Below are 21,885 nucleotides of genomic sequence, written 5' to 3' on the forward strand. Positions count from 1 at the left end.
ATTGAGAGAATTTTTCTTCAGTTACGTACAATAAAAAATATGACACTATCAAGACTTTAGATCACAACACTGGATCGCGTCTAACTTTCTAATAGATGCTATAATAGTTATGAATAATTAAATAAAATTTCATGAAAACAACTTGTTAACCTCATGTGGTACCCTTAACAAAAAATTCAGCAACAAACTGCGGTCCTAAAAAAAATTAACAATGAAAAAAAAATGTTCACTAAGTGTCAAATTTGTGAAATATTTGAAATGTCATAACTTTTTTGTTTATTGGCTTACCATCACCAAATTTTTATGGTAGATAGCTAATATAATGGACCGTTTTCCCTCAAAAAAATACGTTGGTATTCCGATAGGGTTTTGAGATATTTGAGTTTTTGTGACAAAAATGATGTTTTTTAATGCAAAAAAAAATATTTTTTTTAGTGTGTGTATTTTTTTTTGGAATCTTTATTTAGTTGTCTAACTTTGTTTTTTCAGTTGTCTAACAATCGAACGAACCGTTTTTGCTGTGCAGCTTTTTGAATATTTTTGAACCATTTTCACATACACCCTTTTGAAAAGTTAGTCGTGACTCAACTTGAAGATTTGATATCGGAAAATGACGATTTAGATGGAACTGAAAAACTGTGCAAAGTATCAGATATTTTTGAAATGGTCGATCAGAATCGACTTGCATGCCTCCGTGGAATCCCTCCTATGTTAAGTAATCCAAGGTCTGTACTACTTAAGTATTCTACTAGACTGGAGCCTCTCAAAGTGATATCCGAGTTGCCCCAGATGATGTGATGAGCATTGGCATCACTGCCCACAATCAGTGGAAGGCCTTTTGTTACGCAGTGTACGACAACTCGTTTGAAGTCATCCGTTGGGGATGGTTCATCATGTGGTAAATATACCGAACAATAGACGTATTTCCTGTTGAGGTCACCAACAGAAACATCGATTGTGACAGCACATACATCTCTGGTAGTTAACTCAGAAATGAGTGTAGCAACGATAGCTTTATTAACGAGCACGCATGCGCGGGGCATGGAGCGCGAGTTTGCCATTTCAAGTTTGCTGAAAGTAGCAAAAACTGGGTCCACAAGGTTACCTAGATAGAAGTTCCCTCTACGAAAGTAGGGTTCTTGAACTAGCACCACTTGGGCTGCACCATTTTGCATGAGTCTGCAAAGATTGATCGTTGCTGTTCTTTTATACTAAAGATTGATCTGAGCTAACCTAACCGTAGCCACTACCCAAACTAGACAGGATTAAGCTTTTGGCAATCTCAGCACGAAAAAGACCAGCAATGAAAAAACCAGATCGGTATCTATTTAAAGTCGCCAAAGGCGAAAGAGCACAGAATACACTGTGTAAAACGCATAAGGCGGCGTCCATTTATTACGTAACGCTGAAATTGGAAATTGTTGACCCCCTCCTCCCCCTCCGTAACGCTTTTTGTATGAAAATTTTCAATTTTTTGTATGAGTCGTAACGTTTGAGCCTACTCCCCCCCTCCCCCTAGAGCGTTACGTAATTTGTGGATGCCGCCTAATGCGATATATAGGTGATAATTTAAATTAAATGTCAACATATTCATAATCCCACCCTTATTAAGCCTCAGGATAGAGACTGAAGAAGGGCAGTCGATTATCTCGGAGAAACACAAGGTCACCTGCACCATTGCTCCGGGTAGCACAGGAAGGACTCAATACTGTGGAGGGCGCACTGGTACCCCACAGGCTCCGTTAGCGGTTAGGTTTTATTTAGACCCCCCTAACCATTCATTCCTAGGCACGGTACGCATCACACCATAAATTAGGGGTCACCTGTGAGGTGGACTTTTACCACCGGAACAGGCAGTCCGTAGTGTTAATTAGAAGATTAGAATTTTAATAGATTGGTTGTGCTACTTTTCGCTGAGTGTCAATTCACCGAATGTCGTTTCCACAAACGTCAATCAACCGGATGCATATCCCCCGTATGTCCTTTTTTTCTAGAATGACTTATTTCGGGCCATCTGATATTCACCCTTCTTTATTTGGTTGACAGTTCTTTCGAGTTCCACCGATCTTGGCAATTTTGGCAAAATGTGTTTTGTCGAAAATGACCAAAATCTTATACTTTTGATTGATTATTGTTCTTTCTAGTGTATTACCCTGTAATTGAATTCGGGTACAGACAAATAGCACAATCAAGCAAATTCAAAGAAAAGTAGATCTATTGAGGTTCAATATTTCGGAATCCAAAGACAGACGTCACAATGGCGAATAGTGTCCCTACTTTTAATCACCGAGACGCTCTTAGTTTTCGTCTTGATTTTTGTAGCTTTCTTCAAACCATCAAGCTGAAAAGTGAATTGCACTGTTGTATGTCGCTTCCTCGCAAGATAAGTTTTTTTTGTATTTTGATACAATATCAAAATTGGATTCTAAACTGTTTTAACTTAAGGGAATAAGATAACCATCATAATTCCAAACATTTTCAAATGCTGAGATGTTACATTTTCTGAAATGCACCCTACCTTATTTGTAAGGCTTTTTTTATTCATACTAAACTCGTTAGTATTTGGCATTAAACATGCATAAGGCTGACACAAATATTAATTTTCTTTTATATCTACCAAAATATTGGAGGGGAGAAAACAGAGATCCATCATTTTTTTTTAAATCAGTTAGATATTATTTTTTTTTCAAGGCACAAAAATTAGGGAAAATGCCGATTCAGAGGACGAATAAAAAAAGTTCAACAATTATTGAAAATTTCAAAACTTGAAAAATAACTTTTTTTTTCATTTAAGATTTTTTGTTCGTTCCTTATATATTTTTATCCCCCCCACCCCCTCTCGTACCATCAAAGTAGTCTTGGACACAACAAAAATTATTAATATTTGCATCAGCCTCGCAAAAATAATTCCTTTCATTCTTATTATCCTTGTCTGTAATGTTTAGTTTTATAGCTTTAATTTCAATACATAGTTTTCCGATCTATATCTATATCTATTATCTATTGATTATTTTCTAATTAACTCGCCAAAAAATTACATGTTCAATCAAATTTTGGTATCGTGATAGGGGAAAAGCACCTATTTTCGACCTAGCACTAATTTTCGACCCATTCATACGATTTTGGCCTACTTTGTATGAAAGTCCGAAAATTGGCACAGATTTCTTGTAGGTCGAAAATTAGTGCTTTTCCTTTTCTCGTTCATAGCTTAAGGCCTACGTTGCGGCTAAATGAAGCTATTCAGAAAGATCAAGCTGAGGTTGGCAGAATTTAATCCCGCCGGTTCAAAATTATTTCTGGTTGGCAAATTTGACGATGTTTCGGAGCTAAAGTACTTACATACTTGTCAAACTATGAACGAATGCATAAATAGCTCTAAGCTATTAACTGTAGAAATGCTCCTAGAACAGCTGAGAAGCAGGTTTTGTCCCAGTTGAGTCGTAACGCCGGCAAGAAGAACAACATATTCGGTCCATAGCTGTTTGAAGATGTTTTTCGAAGAAGTGGTTATGGAAACCGAGGGAGTCGAGAATGTCCATGGTCAGCGTGACATAATTTGTGCTGAGCATCAATGGAAGAAAATAAAAATTGTATACAAATGTACTGATAACGGTCGTCGAAAATGGAACATTTGACTTTCCGGGTAATGGTGCATTCCGGTAGATGGTGCATTCCGGTAAATGGTTTTTCCGGTAAATGGTTTTTCCGGTAAATGTTTTTTCCCGGTAATGGTACATTCCGGTAAATGGTCTTCCGGTAAATTGCATTCCGGGTAATGGTATTCCGGGTAATGGTATAGAATCCAAATGATATCTAATCATTCACGGGACGGGGTGTTGCACTCATTGTAAAATATTTGAACATGTTTTATGTACTGCTTTTTTTGTCTTCGAAAACAATTTCCGATGCCCCACACACGTGACATAATACCTCAACTTAGGCGTGCTGAGATTCATAACAAATTAAGCACTCACGCGCGCTTCCTACTGCGCTTCCAGACAGTACCTTATCGTAAATAACAGACAATGCTTACTCATGCGCATGTAAGGTGTGGTGCGCTGACTCCTTATCAGCGAAGAAGGATCGTTCCGCGTGAGAGATTGCCATTCTCCTGCATGATCAATGGTGGTGAATACCATCGAATCTAGGTCACCACAAAGTACGCCACGAGCCTGCAGTCAGAACAAAAAAAAAAGACAGATTCTAAAGCAGTAGGGTCGGTGTTCCCTTAGTAGACAGTACCATATAGTCGCAATTACCATTCCTGCGCCTTGGGTAATCGTTGGTGATTTTAATTGTCATAGTACTGCATGGGTTTCTGACCACGATGAGAAAAGAGCGATGCCAATCCATGACATGTTAGCAGGGTGTCCATCCATTCGGAAAATCCGGGAAAAGCGGGAAAAACCCGTGAATCCCAAATGACCGGGGAAAATACGAGAAATATCCGGGAAATTGTAGAACGCACCGGGAAAAATATGTATTCCCAATATAAGAATATCAATAGGGTAACGACTGTTTATTTCGTTCTTAAATGCTAACAGCTGGCGCCAGCGGCAAAAAGTACAGGCAACAACCTTTCGAACACTCAGTTTCTTTCACTGGCCGCCGAGCGACGACACTGCTGTTTGTATTCCACCCACTGATCGCGCTACGCTGGATTCTCAAATTTCTCAAACTTTCAACACAAGCGCATGGAAGAATGGTAGTCGGAGAACTGTCAAAACGTATGAAAAATAATGAAAAACTTAAATTATTTGCAATTAGGAAACTGGGTCAAAAAAGTAGTGATTGGAATTCAAGTGTAAAGTGAATACATAATTTTTTGTGTTTAGTTCATCTTCCGTGGTGCTTTCTTTACTTTAGGATTTCGTTTTTACTACCACTGAAAAAGAGCCATCTATTGCCTTTTCAGTTTTGAATATCGCCCTATTGATTTCCAAAACATACACGACTGGCTGAAACTCAAACTTCGCATTAGATATAACTATTTTTTTGGAGAGATGCTAGAGAGATAGTTAACGATTTCTTTTTTTTATTAAACGAAATTCGTCGGTTTCTCAGAGAGATATTTGCAATTCATACTGGCACAAATATCCCAACTGGTGGGAAACGTGCCTTTGGAGCCGGCCTTCTGATAGAGTCGATTCAAAGGAGATCATATGAAACGTCATTGAGATCCTTGAAAAAGTTCTATAAAGGCACTTCCCTACAAGGTTCTTGGTAAAATCCTTGATAGAGTTTCATTGAGATTTATTGATAGTTCTTTGTGAGATCAGTGCGGTAATCCTAACGGGAATTTAGGCGATAATTGGCCAGGTAATGGAAGGTTCTTTGGAAAATTACTAAAAAGTTTATTAGTGGTTTGCTTAGAAAATTTTATGTAGATTTTATAACAGATCCTTGGCTGATTTTCAATTCTTAGCAGATTCCAAGTGGTCGCCGGAAAGCTAATATAAAACAATTGTTGGTACAATTTCTTAAGGGAACTTGGTGTTTTCCTACTGAAAGCCTGGTTTAAAATAAGTTAAGGTTTTTTAAGAGTTCTTGTTTGGCGGATTCTTGGAGATACTTATTCTTGGTTAGGACTTGTGTGGATTACTAGCCTGTTTAATACTTGATCTATGGCAAAGGCCTTATAAGATCCTGAAGAGTTGTACAGATAATTATATATTTGCAGCGAATTCTGACAGCCATTTTCTCTTAGGAGATCCCTAATGAATTCATGGTGAGATACATTAGGTACTCTTGGGCAATGAGTTCTAAGGCATATAAACTTTGCTCTTATGTAGGACTTTGGTTAATATTTAGATGTTTACCCGACATAAAATAAATACCTAGTGGAAGATTAAGTAATTGATTATATATAGTCGCATTAGTGGCTTTTTACAGCCGTTTTGCAATAAATCGGCGCAAAATATTTTTTGTCATGAAGGTCAGGATCTATTTATCTAAGTACCATTGATAGACAGCTCGATTTTGTTCAAAAAATGACCGAAATAAATAGTTTTGCTTAAAATTTAAGCTCCTTGCACCTATAGTAAACCAATTGTTCCTACTAAGAGAAACTATTTTTTATTAAACAAAATAATTGATGAATTAAGAACTGTTTTACGTCAATCGAAAGCTTTTGACCCACACTTTAAAGGAAAAATATAGAAGTTTCGTAAAAATACGATTTTGGTTTGTATTTTGCCTATGCCGTGTAGCTAGTGCTACTATAGAAACAGAAATTAGAAATAGTGCTACTATAGGCACATGTGTTCCTATAGTGGCACAAGCAATAATAATTACAAAATATGAGTTTTCGTAGTTTTCATATTTTTTCACAAAACCAATAAAAAAAAGGTTTTTAGATGATGTAAAAATAATGCCCTTGACTTTTCTGTTCTTAGCTATGCGGCTATTGGTACCTCGACCCTATCGCAATATCGAGATCAGCTTTTTAAAAGCATTTTCTTGACCTACAAGTAAAACTTTGGAATGGCTGAGGATGAAACAAAAACGATAGCAGTAGTATTTAAATGGCTTCCCTTATTTCCATTACCAGTTCACTTTGATTTCGTCACTGTAGTAGTTTTCCTTTTGATTGGCACGAATGGTGCCCAGTTCGATTTACATATGCATATTTAGCAATCAAGTCAACACTAAATTATACATGCCCCGATGGCGCAAGCAATTCTCCCACGCTTATTAGCGAGTATAGCTTAGTTCGACATCAAGTGTTCCAAAAATCAACGTTTTCAGAAAACTTCTAAGATGATATTAGACAAGAAACAGTTGCGCTTTTTCTTCGTCAAATTCAAAGCATTTTCAAAGCGTGATTTCCTATCACCATTTAATTTAAAAGTTCATCGATAATCGAACAATCAATCGTTAATGGTCGGTTATAGCCTTCATTTGATAGATACGGGCAATTGGATTTGCATATGCACCAATCAATAAAGTAAACACTTGATTATCGAGCACGACTTTCCCACGCCTACCTGCTAGTGAGACGTAGTTCAGATCCAGGTAATCCACCAATCCATAGAACAACAGGATCTGTGCTCCAACAGCGCCAGCAAACTTCCCCAACTGGGACGCCGACTTTGTGTAGGATGTAATCTTTTGATAGCAGCTTTTATCCACTCGCGCATATATGTAGGACCAAAACGCAACATCCGCTGATTTGTAAGTCCCATAGAACACTTCGGCTACCTGTAGCCACACTAAGGATTTCGTTCCAACGAACAATGCCCAGTAGCCGATCCCGGCCACCCCAGACAGGATAATCAAAGGCTTGTACCGAAAGTAGTCCGTAATCAAAAACGTTATCACCAACTGAATCCCGTACGAATAAGTCCCCACCGGAAACACCTGCTGGTTAATCTGCTCGGCGGAGATATTGTGCCACGAACCGTTCAAAAATTGCACCACAAATGGATCACTTGGCCGAAAGTCCTTAAGAAAGCCAAACAAGGTTAACACAATTGCGATCTTTCCCCACTGTTCCATAGTTTTCAATCTGACTGCAAGACCGGAGGATGAGCCACGATTCGCGCGAAATTAGTTCCGTTGCCAAGCGTTAGTACAGCTGATACGGATGCCGTTGAAACACTAGCGCACCCGAACGGTATCGAAGCGGCAGCATCTTTCCGGACATCAATGCACCCCACCTCGGTTTAAATAGGCGTTTAACAATCGATTAGATGCAGTGGATGTCGACGATTCCTATACCGGATTAGTTGTTCTAGAGTTGCGCGCGATCAAAAGTTCCAGCTAGATCGACGACGACGGGAGGCACGCGCTAGAATGAGCGAATTAATGATCAGGAACGCGCGGAAATACTTGCAGGTTGCGACTAGAATATAACGCTTTGTCTCAAATTCCGAACAGACTCATATCCCGAACTCTCGAGTTTATATGGAGATTTTGTTAAAATATTTTATTGAAATATGTCATAAAATTTTCAGGAAATGGTGGTATATTGCAACTCAATTTTATAGTATTCAATTCCATTTTGAACACTGAAAATGAAAAAAGGCTTTATGAAATCAATCTATTTTGAAACACTGAACAGTTGCATAATGAATATTACGCAAACCTTTTTCATTACGCAACTGAGTTGCATAATGAATCATAACATAACAATTTTCATAAATTGCAAAATAATGGTGAATGCATTCTGATATGGTTTCTGATACCCTCAAGTAGTCTTCTAGAAAATTGCAAAAAAATGTTTTTTGCAATTTCTCATCGTAATAGGCTGTTTTTCCTCACGCCAATCTGTCATGAAACGGCCTACTTTCCTGCACTGAAGTATGCAGTGCGGGAATAGTCATTACGCAACTGAAACCAGTGCTGTAATGATTCATTACGCAACCCTTTCTCATTACGCAACTATTTTGAGTTGCGTAATGAATCATAACAAAACAATTTTTCAGAAATTGTAAAATAATGGTGAATGGATTCCGATATAATTTCTGATACCCTCAAGTGGTCTTCTACGAAATTGCAAAAAATGTTGTACGTAACTCGTTGCAGAACTCGATTTTTACAGCACTCGTCGTAATTATCCTACTCGGCAAGCCTCGTAGGACAAATTTACGACTCGTGCTGTAAAAATCATCATTCTGCAACTTGTTCCGTAAACTACTAGTACGCAACTCGTTGCAGAGTTCGATATTTACAGCACTCGTTGTAGTTATCCAACGAGGCTCGCCGAGTACAACTCGTGCGCTAAAAAGCCGTACAAATATCGAATGTGTATCATTCAAATCTTTTGCTCGCAGTTGATAATTAATACAGTGTCTATTTGTAAAAATATGTATAAGAACAAGAAGGGTGGATCAGAGTAGAATGAATTTAAGTAGAGTATAATTGAATAGAGTAGAACAAATTAAAACAGAAAAGAATTAAATAGAATGGAATAGAATACAGACGTATAATATAGGTACAGATAAGTGATGTTCGAGTGTTTCGGTCAACTTTGATACAGTCATTGTTCAGCTATATTGAAATGTGTATATTTTCATTATATTTTGGTCCTTTTTCAATGCCAGTATAGACAATATGTGTACGTGTAAATTTGGAATCGTTCAAATATTACGTAACGAGGGGGTTCGGTAGTGTTACGGTTCATACATTTTCCATACAAAAGCTGTAACGTGGGGGGAGGAAAGGGGGTCTCAAATTGGAAAATTCTGCGTTACATTATATTTTTTCTATGCAACTTGCTAAATTGAATGAAATAAGAACAAACGCAAAAGTGTAATGATTATGTATGCACCTAGCTAACCGTTGATTACAGATGGAGCAGAATCCACCATATCCCATATTTCATATTCTTTCCATACATTTCAAAAGGGCGTATCTGCATATCCTGTCCAAGAATTTTTCATACAAATTTGAATGCTTTGGACAATTTCCTAAAATCACTAACAGGCGTTAATTTGGTAGATATCATTTTTCGTGTATTGGCTTATTAGTAATAATCAAACAAAGCATTGGCCCTTTTCAAATGTCGGTCGAGAAAAATTTTAGAAAAAAATATTTTTCAATATCTAAAACAATATAAAAAACTAAAACTACAAAATTTTATTAAAATCTCTTTGTTTAAACAAGTTAAAGTGGCATATTTCGTGTGATTTCTATCATATAAACTTCAAAAAGGCGTAACTCAAAATTCTGCCTAAGGATTTTTTTAAAAATCGGCCCAGAGGTGCAGAACAACGTCAGGAATCAACTGTTGACTGCCGTTTGAATGGTATATTTTATTTGATAATAACGGTAATTGGAGCACCGTGATTCTGATATGGTTTCTGATACCCTCAAGTAGTCTTCTAGAAAATTGCAAAAAAATGTTGTACGCAACTCGTTGCAGAGTTCGATATTTACAGCACTCGTTGTAGTTATCCAACGAGGCTCGCCGAGTACAACTCGTGCTTTAAAAATCATCATTCTGCAACTTGTTGCGTAATAGTTATTTATGCAACTAGTTGCAAAATTATGACTTTTTCAGCACGAATTGTACATGAAAATGCAGTTTGCCTAAAATGGATTTCTCCCGGTATCCATGCAAGATATTTTGTTTCGGAAGTAGGGCGTATTAGAGCGCATCCGGATACGAATCGAATGCACCACTTTCGAAGTTATGGAGCTCGCATAGATTCTGAGAATAATCTATCTTTGGCGAGAATCTTATTCTAACTTTTTATCGCGCCAACAATATCACCAGTCTTGTATCTGGATCGCACATATAAAATCAGATGCTGTTAACTAGTTTAACTAGCTAAAATAGATTCGATTGCGAAATCATCATTGTTATTATAAATAATACCCTAAAACGGGGTAATATTAATTAGCGGGATAACATTGATCGGAATGTCCCTCCTAGTAGGAAGTACGAATTAACATTTATTCTTGGGATATGTTCAATGCATGAATAGTGCTTGTCTTTTCTATATTTATTGACTAACAAAAAATAAGATTTTTGTGAAAATTAAGTTTTGTTCGTGGGCAAATTGTTCAACTGTTCGAAACAATGATTTCTTTGAGTATGAATGACACCCATAACTTGTCCATCTTTACCACGCGTAATGAGTTAATTAATGAATGACACTACCAAAGATTCATGTCTCACATAAGTTCTGCAAATTATGTAAGCAAGGGAAATATGTTGTTTAATAAATATGGCATCGCCGAAAACGATTCCGTTGTCAAAACTTTCATAAGTATCAAACTTTTCAAATCGTCAAAATTGACTACTTATTATAAGAAAGGAATCAGGAGGAGAAAATTTCCCGAGCCATAGAAGCTGCTCAAGAATTCATAGGATTCATTTTCCGTGTATGCTGTCGTGTCTGTGGTATACGTTTCGTCATTTTGGACATTGTTACAAGCGTTTGGAGAGTGCTCGTTCTTCAGAGCGATCCGTTCCGGAGAAGAAGTTTTCCGATCAGTTGGATGCAAATAATTCAAGAGATCGTTGCGAAGCGTTTCATTCAGACAGACTGGTTGATTATTAAGCCTGAAGAATTTCCAGGGAGAAAACTTTTGGAGTTTCCTCTGCATTTTTGGTTTTATTAGAATTCAGCTGAGTACATTTTTTTGTTTCCTTTTTCTTTTTTATCTATAATTATTAGTAGGTGTTTTATTCTTTATTGTGTATTAGTTTGCCCCGTTGTTTTCCAATTATGGAAACCGACAGGAATTCGCCAAATTCTAAAGAGGATGATAATTTTGTACCTCCTGGTACAACGTCCAAGCCTTTTAGAGTTCAAATTTTTCCGGCTACTTTTTTTGGCTCATACCCGGTTTATTTTAGAAAAAAAGATAAACCAATTAATGTTTCATTGATTTCTGTAGAGGTGTATAAACGATACAAATCTGTAAAAGAAATCAAGATATATATACAAACTAAGGACAAATTAAGAGTAGTTTTTGGATCTCGCGGATTGACCTGCAAACATTGAGGAGTAGACGCGTAGAAATGCAGTGTCTCTTTATTTTCGACGTCTTGCAAGGGAACATTGACAGCCCTGCACTATTGGAACAGGTCCCGCTGAATATTCCACCACGGCAACTACGGAACTACCCGTTCCTGGCCATACCGTATCACAGAACAAATTATGGTCAGAATAATCCGTTCGATGCCTGTCTTCGTGTGTTTAACGTCAAAAGCAATGTATTTGATTTTAACTTGTCTAAAAATGTATTTCGTGGTAGAATTAGAGTTAATATTTAGAATATGCAGTACAGTAATTCAGTCTGTGTGACTTCATGTCAAAGACGGTGGAAATAAAATAAAAAAAATGCGCTTCTCGAATCAAATTTATTTTCAAATTCGTATCGTGTATACGCTCCGTGCGAATCATGCGAAATTAGTGGTGTTATGTATGACGAATTTTTAAGTTGTGAGGATGTTATCAATTATGGATTAGGTATTTTCAAAAACAAATCTATTTCTTCTGTAAAAATTCTTGATTACAATAGATTATCTAAATTATCTTTTAATGGAAATGATAATAATTATGTACATTCCAACTGTATTAAAATTACTTTTGCTGGATCTGTTCTCCCTGATTTTGTCTCAATTGATAATGTTACTTATTCAGTTAGGCTTTATTACCCTAATTTAATGCACTGCACTCGTTGTCTTTTGTTTGGACATACTTTAAATTATTGTTCTAACAAACCTAAATGTTCTAAATGTGGAGATGCCCATCTTTCATCAGAATGTGAAGCACATTCTGATGTGTGTTTATATTGTAGACAAAACCACAGTTCTTTTGAGGATTGTTCTGTTTACAAAGCTAATCAGCAGAAATTTAATCAACAAATTAAAATTAAAAATCGCTTTTCTTATTCAGAAATTTCAGAAGCATCCGGTGATTTAACTTATGCTAATATTTACGATTCATTATCAGATTATGATGATGATAATTTAAATAAAAATTCTAATCAATTTATTTACAAACCTCCAACCAAGAGAAAAAGAGCCAATTTAGTATCTAAATATAATAATAATTGTGATTCTCAACCATCGACATCTTTTGACAACAATTTCCCTCCTCTCGATACTTCTTCTAATTCAAAAACAATTCCTGGATTTCAAAGAACAGATAATGACCAAACATTTTCAAATAAAAAATCCAAAGATAATGCTATTAATCCTTCAAACATTGATGACAGTAATGATAATTCAGTTTTGAATATTTTAGAACAAATAATAAATTTATTAGATATAAACGATTTTTGGAAAAATTTGATTAAAAAATGTTTACCATTTTTTGCTTGTTTTCTTGAAAACTTGAATTCATTTGGATCCCTCTTTTCTGCATTATTTTCGTTTTAATGGCTTCAATCAATTCCAAAAACTTCAATATTTTACAATGGAATTGTCGTAGTATTATTCCTAAAATTGACAGATTGAAGTTATTATTATCAAATCTTAGTATTGCCTTCCTTAGCCGAGTGGTTAGAGTCCGCGGCTATAGAGCAAAGCCATGCTGAAGGTGTCTGGATTCGATTCCCGGTTGGTCCAGGATCTTTTCGTAATGGAAATTTCCTTGACTTCCCTGGGCATAGAGTATAATCGTACCTGCCACACGATATATTAATGCGAAAATGGCAACTTTGGCAAAGAAAGCTCTCAGTTAACAACTGTGGAAGTGCTCATGAGAACACTAAGCTGAGAAGCAGGCTCTGTCCCAGTGAGGACGTCAATGACAAGAAGAAGAAGAAGAAGAAGTATTGACATATTTTGTTTACACGAAACTTGGTTAGTTGAATGTAAAACATTACATATTTCTTCATTTAATATTATTCGTGAAGATAGGATCCTATATTCGAATATTCCATCTGGAGGGGTTCTTATTGGCATTCGTAATGGTATTCAGTTGAAATATTTAGATTTTCCTCTTGATTCATCAATAGAATATATTGCTGTTACTATAATTATAATATAATAAGGAATTTTCGATTGTTTGCTTTTATATTCCTCCCAATACTATTTTTTCTTTACCTCAAATAAGAAATATTTTGGATAGAATTCCTTCTCCATTTTACATATTAGGTTCAATGCACACAATATAGCTTGGGGCAGCGATACTACAGACGGGAGAGGAAATTTGATTATGGAATTAGTAGATGAACTTAATTTGAATATACTTAATGATGGCTCATTCACTAGAATTGCTATTCCACCTGCCCATCATTCTTGTATTGATTTTTCATTTTGTTCTAATTATTTGTCATTTGTTTCTTCTTGGAAAATTATCAATGATCCTAATGATAGTGATCATTTACCTATTTTGATCGAAATTGCTCGTTCTAATTGTGGTCATATACCTAACGAGTCATTTGTTCCTGATTTATATAAACATGTGGACTGGATAAAGTTTTATGATCTTATTTCGTTTTCATTAATTAATTTTGATAACTCTTTACAGCCACTTGAAAATTATAAGCAATTTTCTGCATTATTAAATCGTTGTTTGATTTAATCTCAAAAATATAAAAAGCATTTCAAATTTGCACATTACAAATAGACGTCCTTCATCTTGGTGGGATAATGATTGTTCATTAGCATCTAAAAATAAATCAGAAGCTTTCAAAAGATTTCGTCGTTCTGGAACAAGGGAAAATTATTTTTCATATTGTAAGGTTGAAGCTCAATTTACTCGAGTTACAAAGTATAAAAAAATAAATTATTGGAAACATTTCGTTGAAAGTCTTGATAGAAATTCATCATTAACTACTCTATGGTTTATAGCTAGAAATTTGAGAAATTATGATCTTAGACGAGACTCGCGAAGACGGTCTTCTTTTTCTGTGATTGCTGAGTTTTTTTCTTATTCCACTTTGTGTTTAAACCAATTATGCGCTTGCTGTTCAAATCCTCACATGAACCTCTTAGCAAAAAATGATTGAGTTTGCATCACATCGAATCATAAATAGCCGTTTGAGTGAAATTTCATGCCAGCAAACGTAGCAGACATTAGAAATAATTAATCTTCTGCTTAGATTTATCAGCAACTTTGGAAAAAACTGCTCCGCCGACAGAGGTTTTTAATAACAGTTTACTTTGAACACAATACTTTTCACTTTTTCAGCCATAAAAACGGTGGGCTGACGTTTCGTGAGAGGGGAATCTGGGCTGCATATGACGTTGATATTTTTCCTCTTCGCGAGTCTCTCTCAGATTATGATTATTCTCCTTCTAATCTTTTAGAATATTCTGAGGATTGGATCGAACAATTTTCATCTAAAATTTGTCCACATTTTGTCTTAGAGCTATAAATTTTAAAAATAATCAAAAATATAACTACTTCCCTGAACTGTCTGCATCTTTTTCTTTGGAAGAAAGAGATTTAGCATTATCTATAACTAATAATACTTCTCCAGGAATTGATGATCAATTTACCAATTGATGGGAAAACTCATTTGTTGGGATTGTATAATTACTTTCTTCATCATAATATTTTTCCTTTAGAATGGCGTTCAATCAAGGTTGTTAGTTTAGTAACACCAGGCAAGGATCCTTCTTTGATAGATAGTCGTAGACCTATAAGTTTATTGTCTTGGCTAAAAAAAAAATCAAATTTTATCGGCTTCTCAATTTGGGTTTAGAAAAGGCCACGGGACTGCACTGCCCTTTTAGTTTCACAAATTCATCTCTCATTTAATAGAAAGCAGGATGTTGTTTCTACTTTTCTGGATGTTTATGTGGCTAATGATTCTATTTTGTTTGATTACTGTTTAATAAACTTAATAGTGACGTTAACGAGTGATATTTCTTCTGTCATTCCAAATGGTTTTCAATTTTATCAATTTGCTGATGATAATGTTATTTCTATTAGTGGAAATAATAGAGAAATCATTCGTCACTTTATGCAAAATACATTGGATAATATTGATATTTGGGCTCATAACAATGGTTTTACTTTGTCAGTTTCTAAAACAAAATTCATCTTATTTTCACGTAAGCGTTCTGCCGTCAGCATTAATTTATTTCTCGATGGTCATGCAATTGAACAAGTTGATGAGTATAAATATTTAGGAATATGGTTTGATTCGAAATTATTGTGGAATAAACATATTCAATGTATTCAAAAAGTTTGTGCGAAGAGAATAAACTTTCTTAGAACCATAACAGATACTTGGTGGGGTACCCATCCTTCTGATTTGATTATACTTTATAAAACTACTATTCGTTCTGTTCTGGAATATGGATGTTTTACTTTTGCTAGTGCTGTACAAACTCATTGTTGTAAACTTAAAAAAAAAACAATATCGATGTCCAAGAATTTGTTTGAAATTGATGAATTCAACTCACACAAAATCTTTTGAAGTTTTATCTGGCATTTATCCATTAAAAACTCGTTTACATGAATTGAATTGTAAATTTATGATATAATGTTTTAGTACAAATCATCAAATTATTAATATTCTTAAATGCTTACATGAAATAAATCCCTCTTGTAGGATTTTAGATTCTTTTAATTATTGCTCTTCTGTAAATATTGTATTAGCTTTAGCTCTTGATTTCCATAATTATGCCATTGATATTCATTCATTACAACCTAACATTGATTTGTCATTGTATGAAGAATTAAAACAAATTTGCAGTAATGAATATTTTCGTTTTGCTCCTTTATTTTGCAAACGTAAATTCGTTGGTCTTGACACAAATCAAATTTATTTTTCCGATGGTTCATTGATTGAAAATATTGTTGGTTTTGATGTATATAATCACTATCCGGCATATTTTTTTAAATTACAATCACCTTGTTCAATTTTTGTTGCTGAATTAATTGCATTGTATTTCACATCTACATTGATCGAAAAATTTTCAAAAAATATTTTTATACAGATAGCTTGAGCTGTTTGAATGCAATTAAATCAATTAATTTGAATTCGAAAACTCATCACATTATTTTGAAATTGAAAGAAGAGTTATTTCATTTACATACTCAGGGATACATTATAACATTTGTTTGGGTTCCTACCCATTCAAATATTTATGGTAATGAGCAGGCTGATTCGTTAGCTAAATTAGGTGTTAGCTGTGGTATTTTATATGATCGTCAAATTGCTTCATCAGAATATTATTCCGAACTAAAAAAATATTCTGCAAACAACTGGCAGTTTTCTTGGAATTCTAGTGATAAAGGCCGTTGGTGTCATTCTATTTTGCCTATTGTTAATAAATCAACATGGTCTAACAATTTGTCTGTGGGTAGAAATGTTATTTGTACATTATCCAGACTTATTTCGAATCATTATATTTGTAATAGTAATTTATACCGTATTAGTATTAGTGACTCTAACTTATGTGAATGTGGTGAATCCTATGAGGATATTGATAAAATTGTTTTTCAATATACTCAATATACAATTCCTAGAATTAAATTTATTAATGATTTGAATAGAAATCATAATTATCTCCCTTCATCTGTACGAGATATTTTAGGATGTAAACACCTTCGATCTATGAAAACACTTTACAGGTTTTTAAATGATGCTTCTTATTTTGTATGATTCTGTTTCTGTTTTTTTTTTCTCTCTCATTTCAGAGTTGAAGGAATAATTTTCTTGACCGACTTAGTTTTGATGATCTGATTCTGAAGTAAACCATCCGTCCTGGTCCTCATTGAAGATTTTGGCTCTGCCATGGATTTATTCCGTTTGAGCTTTTAGCATAGTTTTATTTTATAACGTTATTTGAAAAGATAAAGAGGTTTTATGCCTTTTTGTAGAACGATTTGTAAAGATAATCACTCAAAGGGGCTTTTCCCTCTTTCTAAATTCAAAGTTAAAATAAATAAATAAATATAAGAAAGGAATGAAGAATTTGTTTAAGAAAATTCCTACCTATAGGCATATTCCGCGGTTCAAGGTGTTTTCAGTTTTAAAATAACTCAAAATGTAAATGACTGGTAAGAGTTTGCCCTTCGTATTCGGCTTCAGGGACCTTAATTTTAGTAAGTAATAACATTTTCAATACTACCGATCATTGTTTGCATAGATGATCAATGTTACCCCATATCAGCTAAATAAAAAAGAAACATACAACATTTTTTTAAACATGCTTTAAACTTCCAGTAAACTTAATACAGTATATAGTCACAAGCGATGAGTGCCAGTATTTGTTTTGAAAGTGTAAAACTTGCAATATTTGCATTTTCAACTGAAAATTTCAATAAATATTTAAAAAAACTTATCAATGTTACCCACGACTACGGTACTAGTTATTATTGCTGTTTGGAATTTTAATCAAAGCTGAAAGCTGAGACAGATTGAGCACAGATTTCGGCATTTGAAGCGAAATGTTGTTCCATATTTTCGCAAAACATACTACCGTTTTGATTTGTCATATGGACATTTAAGGATAAGTAGCCTGTCATGTATATCTGCAGAAAGTATGTAGATACCTTTTCAGATATGTCAGTGCAAAACCAACTGATTTTCATTAATATGCAATCGTTAGATAAATTAGCAATAATCATCAATATAAAATAAATCATTCTGTGTGAAAATTCTGCTGAAAAAAAACTCGCTTTTCGTTCACAACAGCAGCGCTGTGATTCTGACGTTGGCAAACCGCGCGACGACTGGAAGGTAGGGTGCGGCTTATTTTTCAAAATCTGAGCCAAAAATATTATCATTTAGAGGTGGCGCAGGTGTCTTGAAGGTGAATTTTCAAGTTATAAAAAATGACCTTCAGTGAAGTAAACATAACTTTGTTATTTTCCAACCAATTTCAAAACTTTTAGCATCGTTATCTTCAGAATTGAATTTATGAAAACTTTGTAAAACATCAAATTTGTCTAAAATCAAAACTAGTCTTAGTTTAAAATACTTTTATACAATTTTTTTCTAATTTTACTAAAAATTTCAACTTAGTTGGATCATAACTTCTTGAATAGTCAATCGATTCCGAATCTTTTTACATTTTTTGAAGCAAATTTAGTTGTTTTCAAACTATTAATACAACACATTTTTCTTAAAAATGTTTTTGATTAAGTTTTTCACCAAAAACTATCCAAAAACATGACTTTTTAATGCAAAAATCAAATTTCTTTTGATTATTCAAGTTTTTTCGCCGGAAATTGCATTTTTTCTATAAAACTTAAATTTATAAGGCATCTTGCTTGTATTACGAGTTGAATAGTGCGTATTTTTTTCAACATATGCAGACATATTTTTGTTTCAAAATTGTTTAAAAATAGTTGCAAAGTCCTTTTCAAAAATTTAACAAATGAGAAAAAAACAGTTTCAGCTTTAGAGACAATATTTAGCTGGCAAAAATTTAAAAAAAACTGGCATTTTTCGTTAAAAAACATGTTTTTGTGCAGTTTTTGCTGAATAACTTGGTCAAGACATTTGTTCAGTAAAATGTGTTGTATGGAAGGTTTGAAAACAATTAAAATAGCTTCAAAAGCATGTAAAAAGATTTGGAATCGGTTGAGTAATCATAAAGTTATGGTCAAACAAAGTTGAAATTTTTAGTAAAATGAGGAAAAATTTGGACTAAATTACTTTTAACTTAAACTTGTTTTGATTTTACACAAATTTGATGTTCTACAAAGTTTTTGTAAATTTAATTTTGAAGGTATTGATGCTAAAAATTTTGAAATCGCTTGAAAACTAACAAAGTTATGTTTACTTCACTGAAGGTCATTTTTTATAACTTGAAAATTCACCGTCAAGACGCTTGCGCCACCCCTAAATGTTAATATTTTTGGCTCAGATTTTGAGGTTTCTCTTTATATGTGATTTGAATTCAGTAGAGCACACGAATTTTTGGTTTGGAGAACTTTTGAAAAATAAGCCGCACCCTACTGGAAGGTTAACATTCGAATGGCGAGTGTATACTCACTGACGCGGGAAGTGGATAGGACAGGTAGGACATGTACTACGCATAAGAACACCTGGGTAGAACAGTCAAAGAATTGTTCTATCAATGCTTTAACAAAATAAAACAAGATCAGCAAAAAGTTCGACAAATAAATTGAACTATTTATCATCTGTTCAATATACGTCGTACTTATTCTAATTCGTACTTATATTAATAGGGTTTTTTTTTGTAGTATTCTCATGCCTAGTAAAGGGTGACATGGTTTGTGCATGACCCCAAAATTTCTGGCTCGTGACAAGAACGATTGAGAATATCTATAGTGAAAGTCCTGGGATAATTCCTACAAGAACTTTCTTTTGCCGTCATAAACATAAATTGAGAAATATTTTATGGTATAAGTCAACGGATGGTTTCTTCAAAGTATGTACGACCAACCCTGTATATATTATGGAACATTTCAATGCGATCACCCTCGCCATAATATATCGAAGTATTGCTGAATCTCTTGACGTTTTTTATACCAATTCCCATATAACTCCCACAGCACACTCTCTAGAAGTTCTTCGCTGTTTTCTTAGGTTTTTTTTTCTGCAAAATGATTTGATCAACATTCTAGTTATTTTATGGCATCATTCAAAAAAGAGCAGTAGACGGGTTTGATGGTCTAATGGCTACCGCTTCTGCTTTATAAGCATATGGTCATGGATTGAATCCTAGGCCCGCCTCTTTCCTCGTATTTTGTAGTTGTATCTTTCATTCGCTTCTATCTTCCACTCTTATTCTATCACAGTTCATTGCATTTGTTAGAACCAGAGACAGAAGACATAGGCAGTCTGCTAACCAAACAGCAATGCGCTCCTGCCATAAAATTACCACCTGTACTCCTTCCCGCATGAACTGGCGTAGATGCAGGGGTATCATCAATTCCTCCCCTTTCCACTCATTGGTCTGCGTTCTGACGTGGCAGGCGCCATTGTTGCCTAAAAATAGAAGATCACCAGCACTCATAATTATACACTGAGGGTGTCTGTTAGTCCCAAGCAGTCATCTAGTTGCTTCCTTGTATAAGTGCAGCTGATCTGGCGATACTGGAGTAGCAACCACGGGCGGCCAATCAAGCTCAATCTCATTCATAAAATTTATTACAGCAGATGACGTTTGTTCAAAAGTTTTTTTGGAAGAATTGTTGAAGAAATTCCAGCGAGGATCCCTCCAGACATTTATCTATTAATATTCCCAGCAATTTTTCAAGGGATGTTTAGAAGATTTTCTCCAGAATTCGCTCTAGGAAATCAGTAAGAACTCCAAAGCTACTACATTCAGTAATTTCCTCAGGTATTAGCTTTTTTCAAAACTGTACTAGAATTTCCTACAGATACTTTTTCACTAATCCTTCAAATGAATTCTCCAATTGTCGCTCTAGAAGATCTTTCAAAACAAAATTTATTTTTTCCTCTTTCTTCCGAGGAAATCCTCATCCGGCAAACGAATACCTTATCTTGATTTCAATTTAAAATACCTGTATACCATAGTATGTTCTTCATAAGTTTGTAATGAGAAGCATAACATAATACCATATTTCCATATCAATAACACCTGCACAATAACAAACCGAAGTATTTCAATAATGAATAAATAACAAAATATCAAAACACATACTCAATAGTTCAATGTGTTATTAACTAAGTATCGAATCATATATCAATAACAAAACATGTTATGGAAATTGAAAACACATTCTATAACAAAAAGACAAAGAGAAAACCTTATTAATAGCTTATTTTGGTTTGAAAGCATATGCAACTCAAGGATTTTTTTTTATTTTCTTTCCAAAACTATTCAAAAATTTCCTCCAGATTGTTTTTTACTAATCGTTCAAAAGAATTCTCCAGTTATTACTCTAGGCCTAGAAATCCAAAATTCCTTGAGAGATTCTTCGAACAATTATATTTTTTTAGGAATTTTGTTGGCGAATAGATTTTCGTGCAAATTTTTAACTTGGGAAAATAAACATTCACACGTCTGTTTATATGGCAGTTCAGCAGAAGCACGCACCTTGCATGCAATGCACAATCCAACAGTGTGCGTTACTAATGCTTTTTTCAACTATTCCGCGTATCATCAAGCCAATACGTCGATTGGCAGTGTCGGTTTTGTGGCTAATGTAATGAAATCAGTGGAAATGGCACTACTGCAACTATAGGAACACCCACAACTAATGGATTACTTACCCTAAGTGAAAATGTGAAATTTTGTTGATTTTTTTTCGCATTACCAGGCCAGTTTCGCTAAATTTAAAGACAATATGTGGATTTGGGATAATTTGAGATTTTTCCGTGGGTTTATATATGGATCGAACTTTTACCCCGCTGATTGCCCCACTATAGGGCGAACCAACAAATAGTCATAACTTTTCCAAACCACAATCGATTGTTATGATATTTGTAGTGAAAGTCTCTTGCTTGAATGGCATTCGAACCACCATGACATTTATAAGTTTTGTTTTGAATTGAGCTAGAAATCTAAAAAAGATACTCTTG

At 34.5% G+C, this 21,885-nt stretch overlaps 1 protein-coding gene across 1 annotated transcript in view; it reads right to left on the bottom strand.

The window, feature by feature from the left end:
- LOC5577476 (thiamine transporter 1) overlaps positions 1–7,781 on the bottom strand; it is a 33,750-nt gene extending 25,969 nt beyond the window's left edge. Inside the window, exon 1 of the mRNA XM_001656459.2 lies at positions 6,987–7,781. Within this exon, the coding sequence (XP_001656509.2) occupies positions 6,987–7,497 (511 nt within the window). The 5' untranslated portion in view covers positions 7,498–7,781. The remainder of the gene's footprint in view (positions 1–6,986) is intronic.
- Positions 7,782–21,885: the final 14,104 nt, after the last annotated feature.

This window comes from Aedes aegypti, chromosome 3 (assembly GCF_002204515.2).
Source record: "Aedes aegypti strain LVP_AGWG chromosome 3, AaegL5.0 Primary Assembly, whole genome shotgun sequence".
In the NCBI taxonomy this organism is placed as follows: domain Eukaryota; kingdom Metazoa; phylum Arthropoda; class Insecta; order Diptera; family Culicidae; genus Aedes; species Aedes aegypti.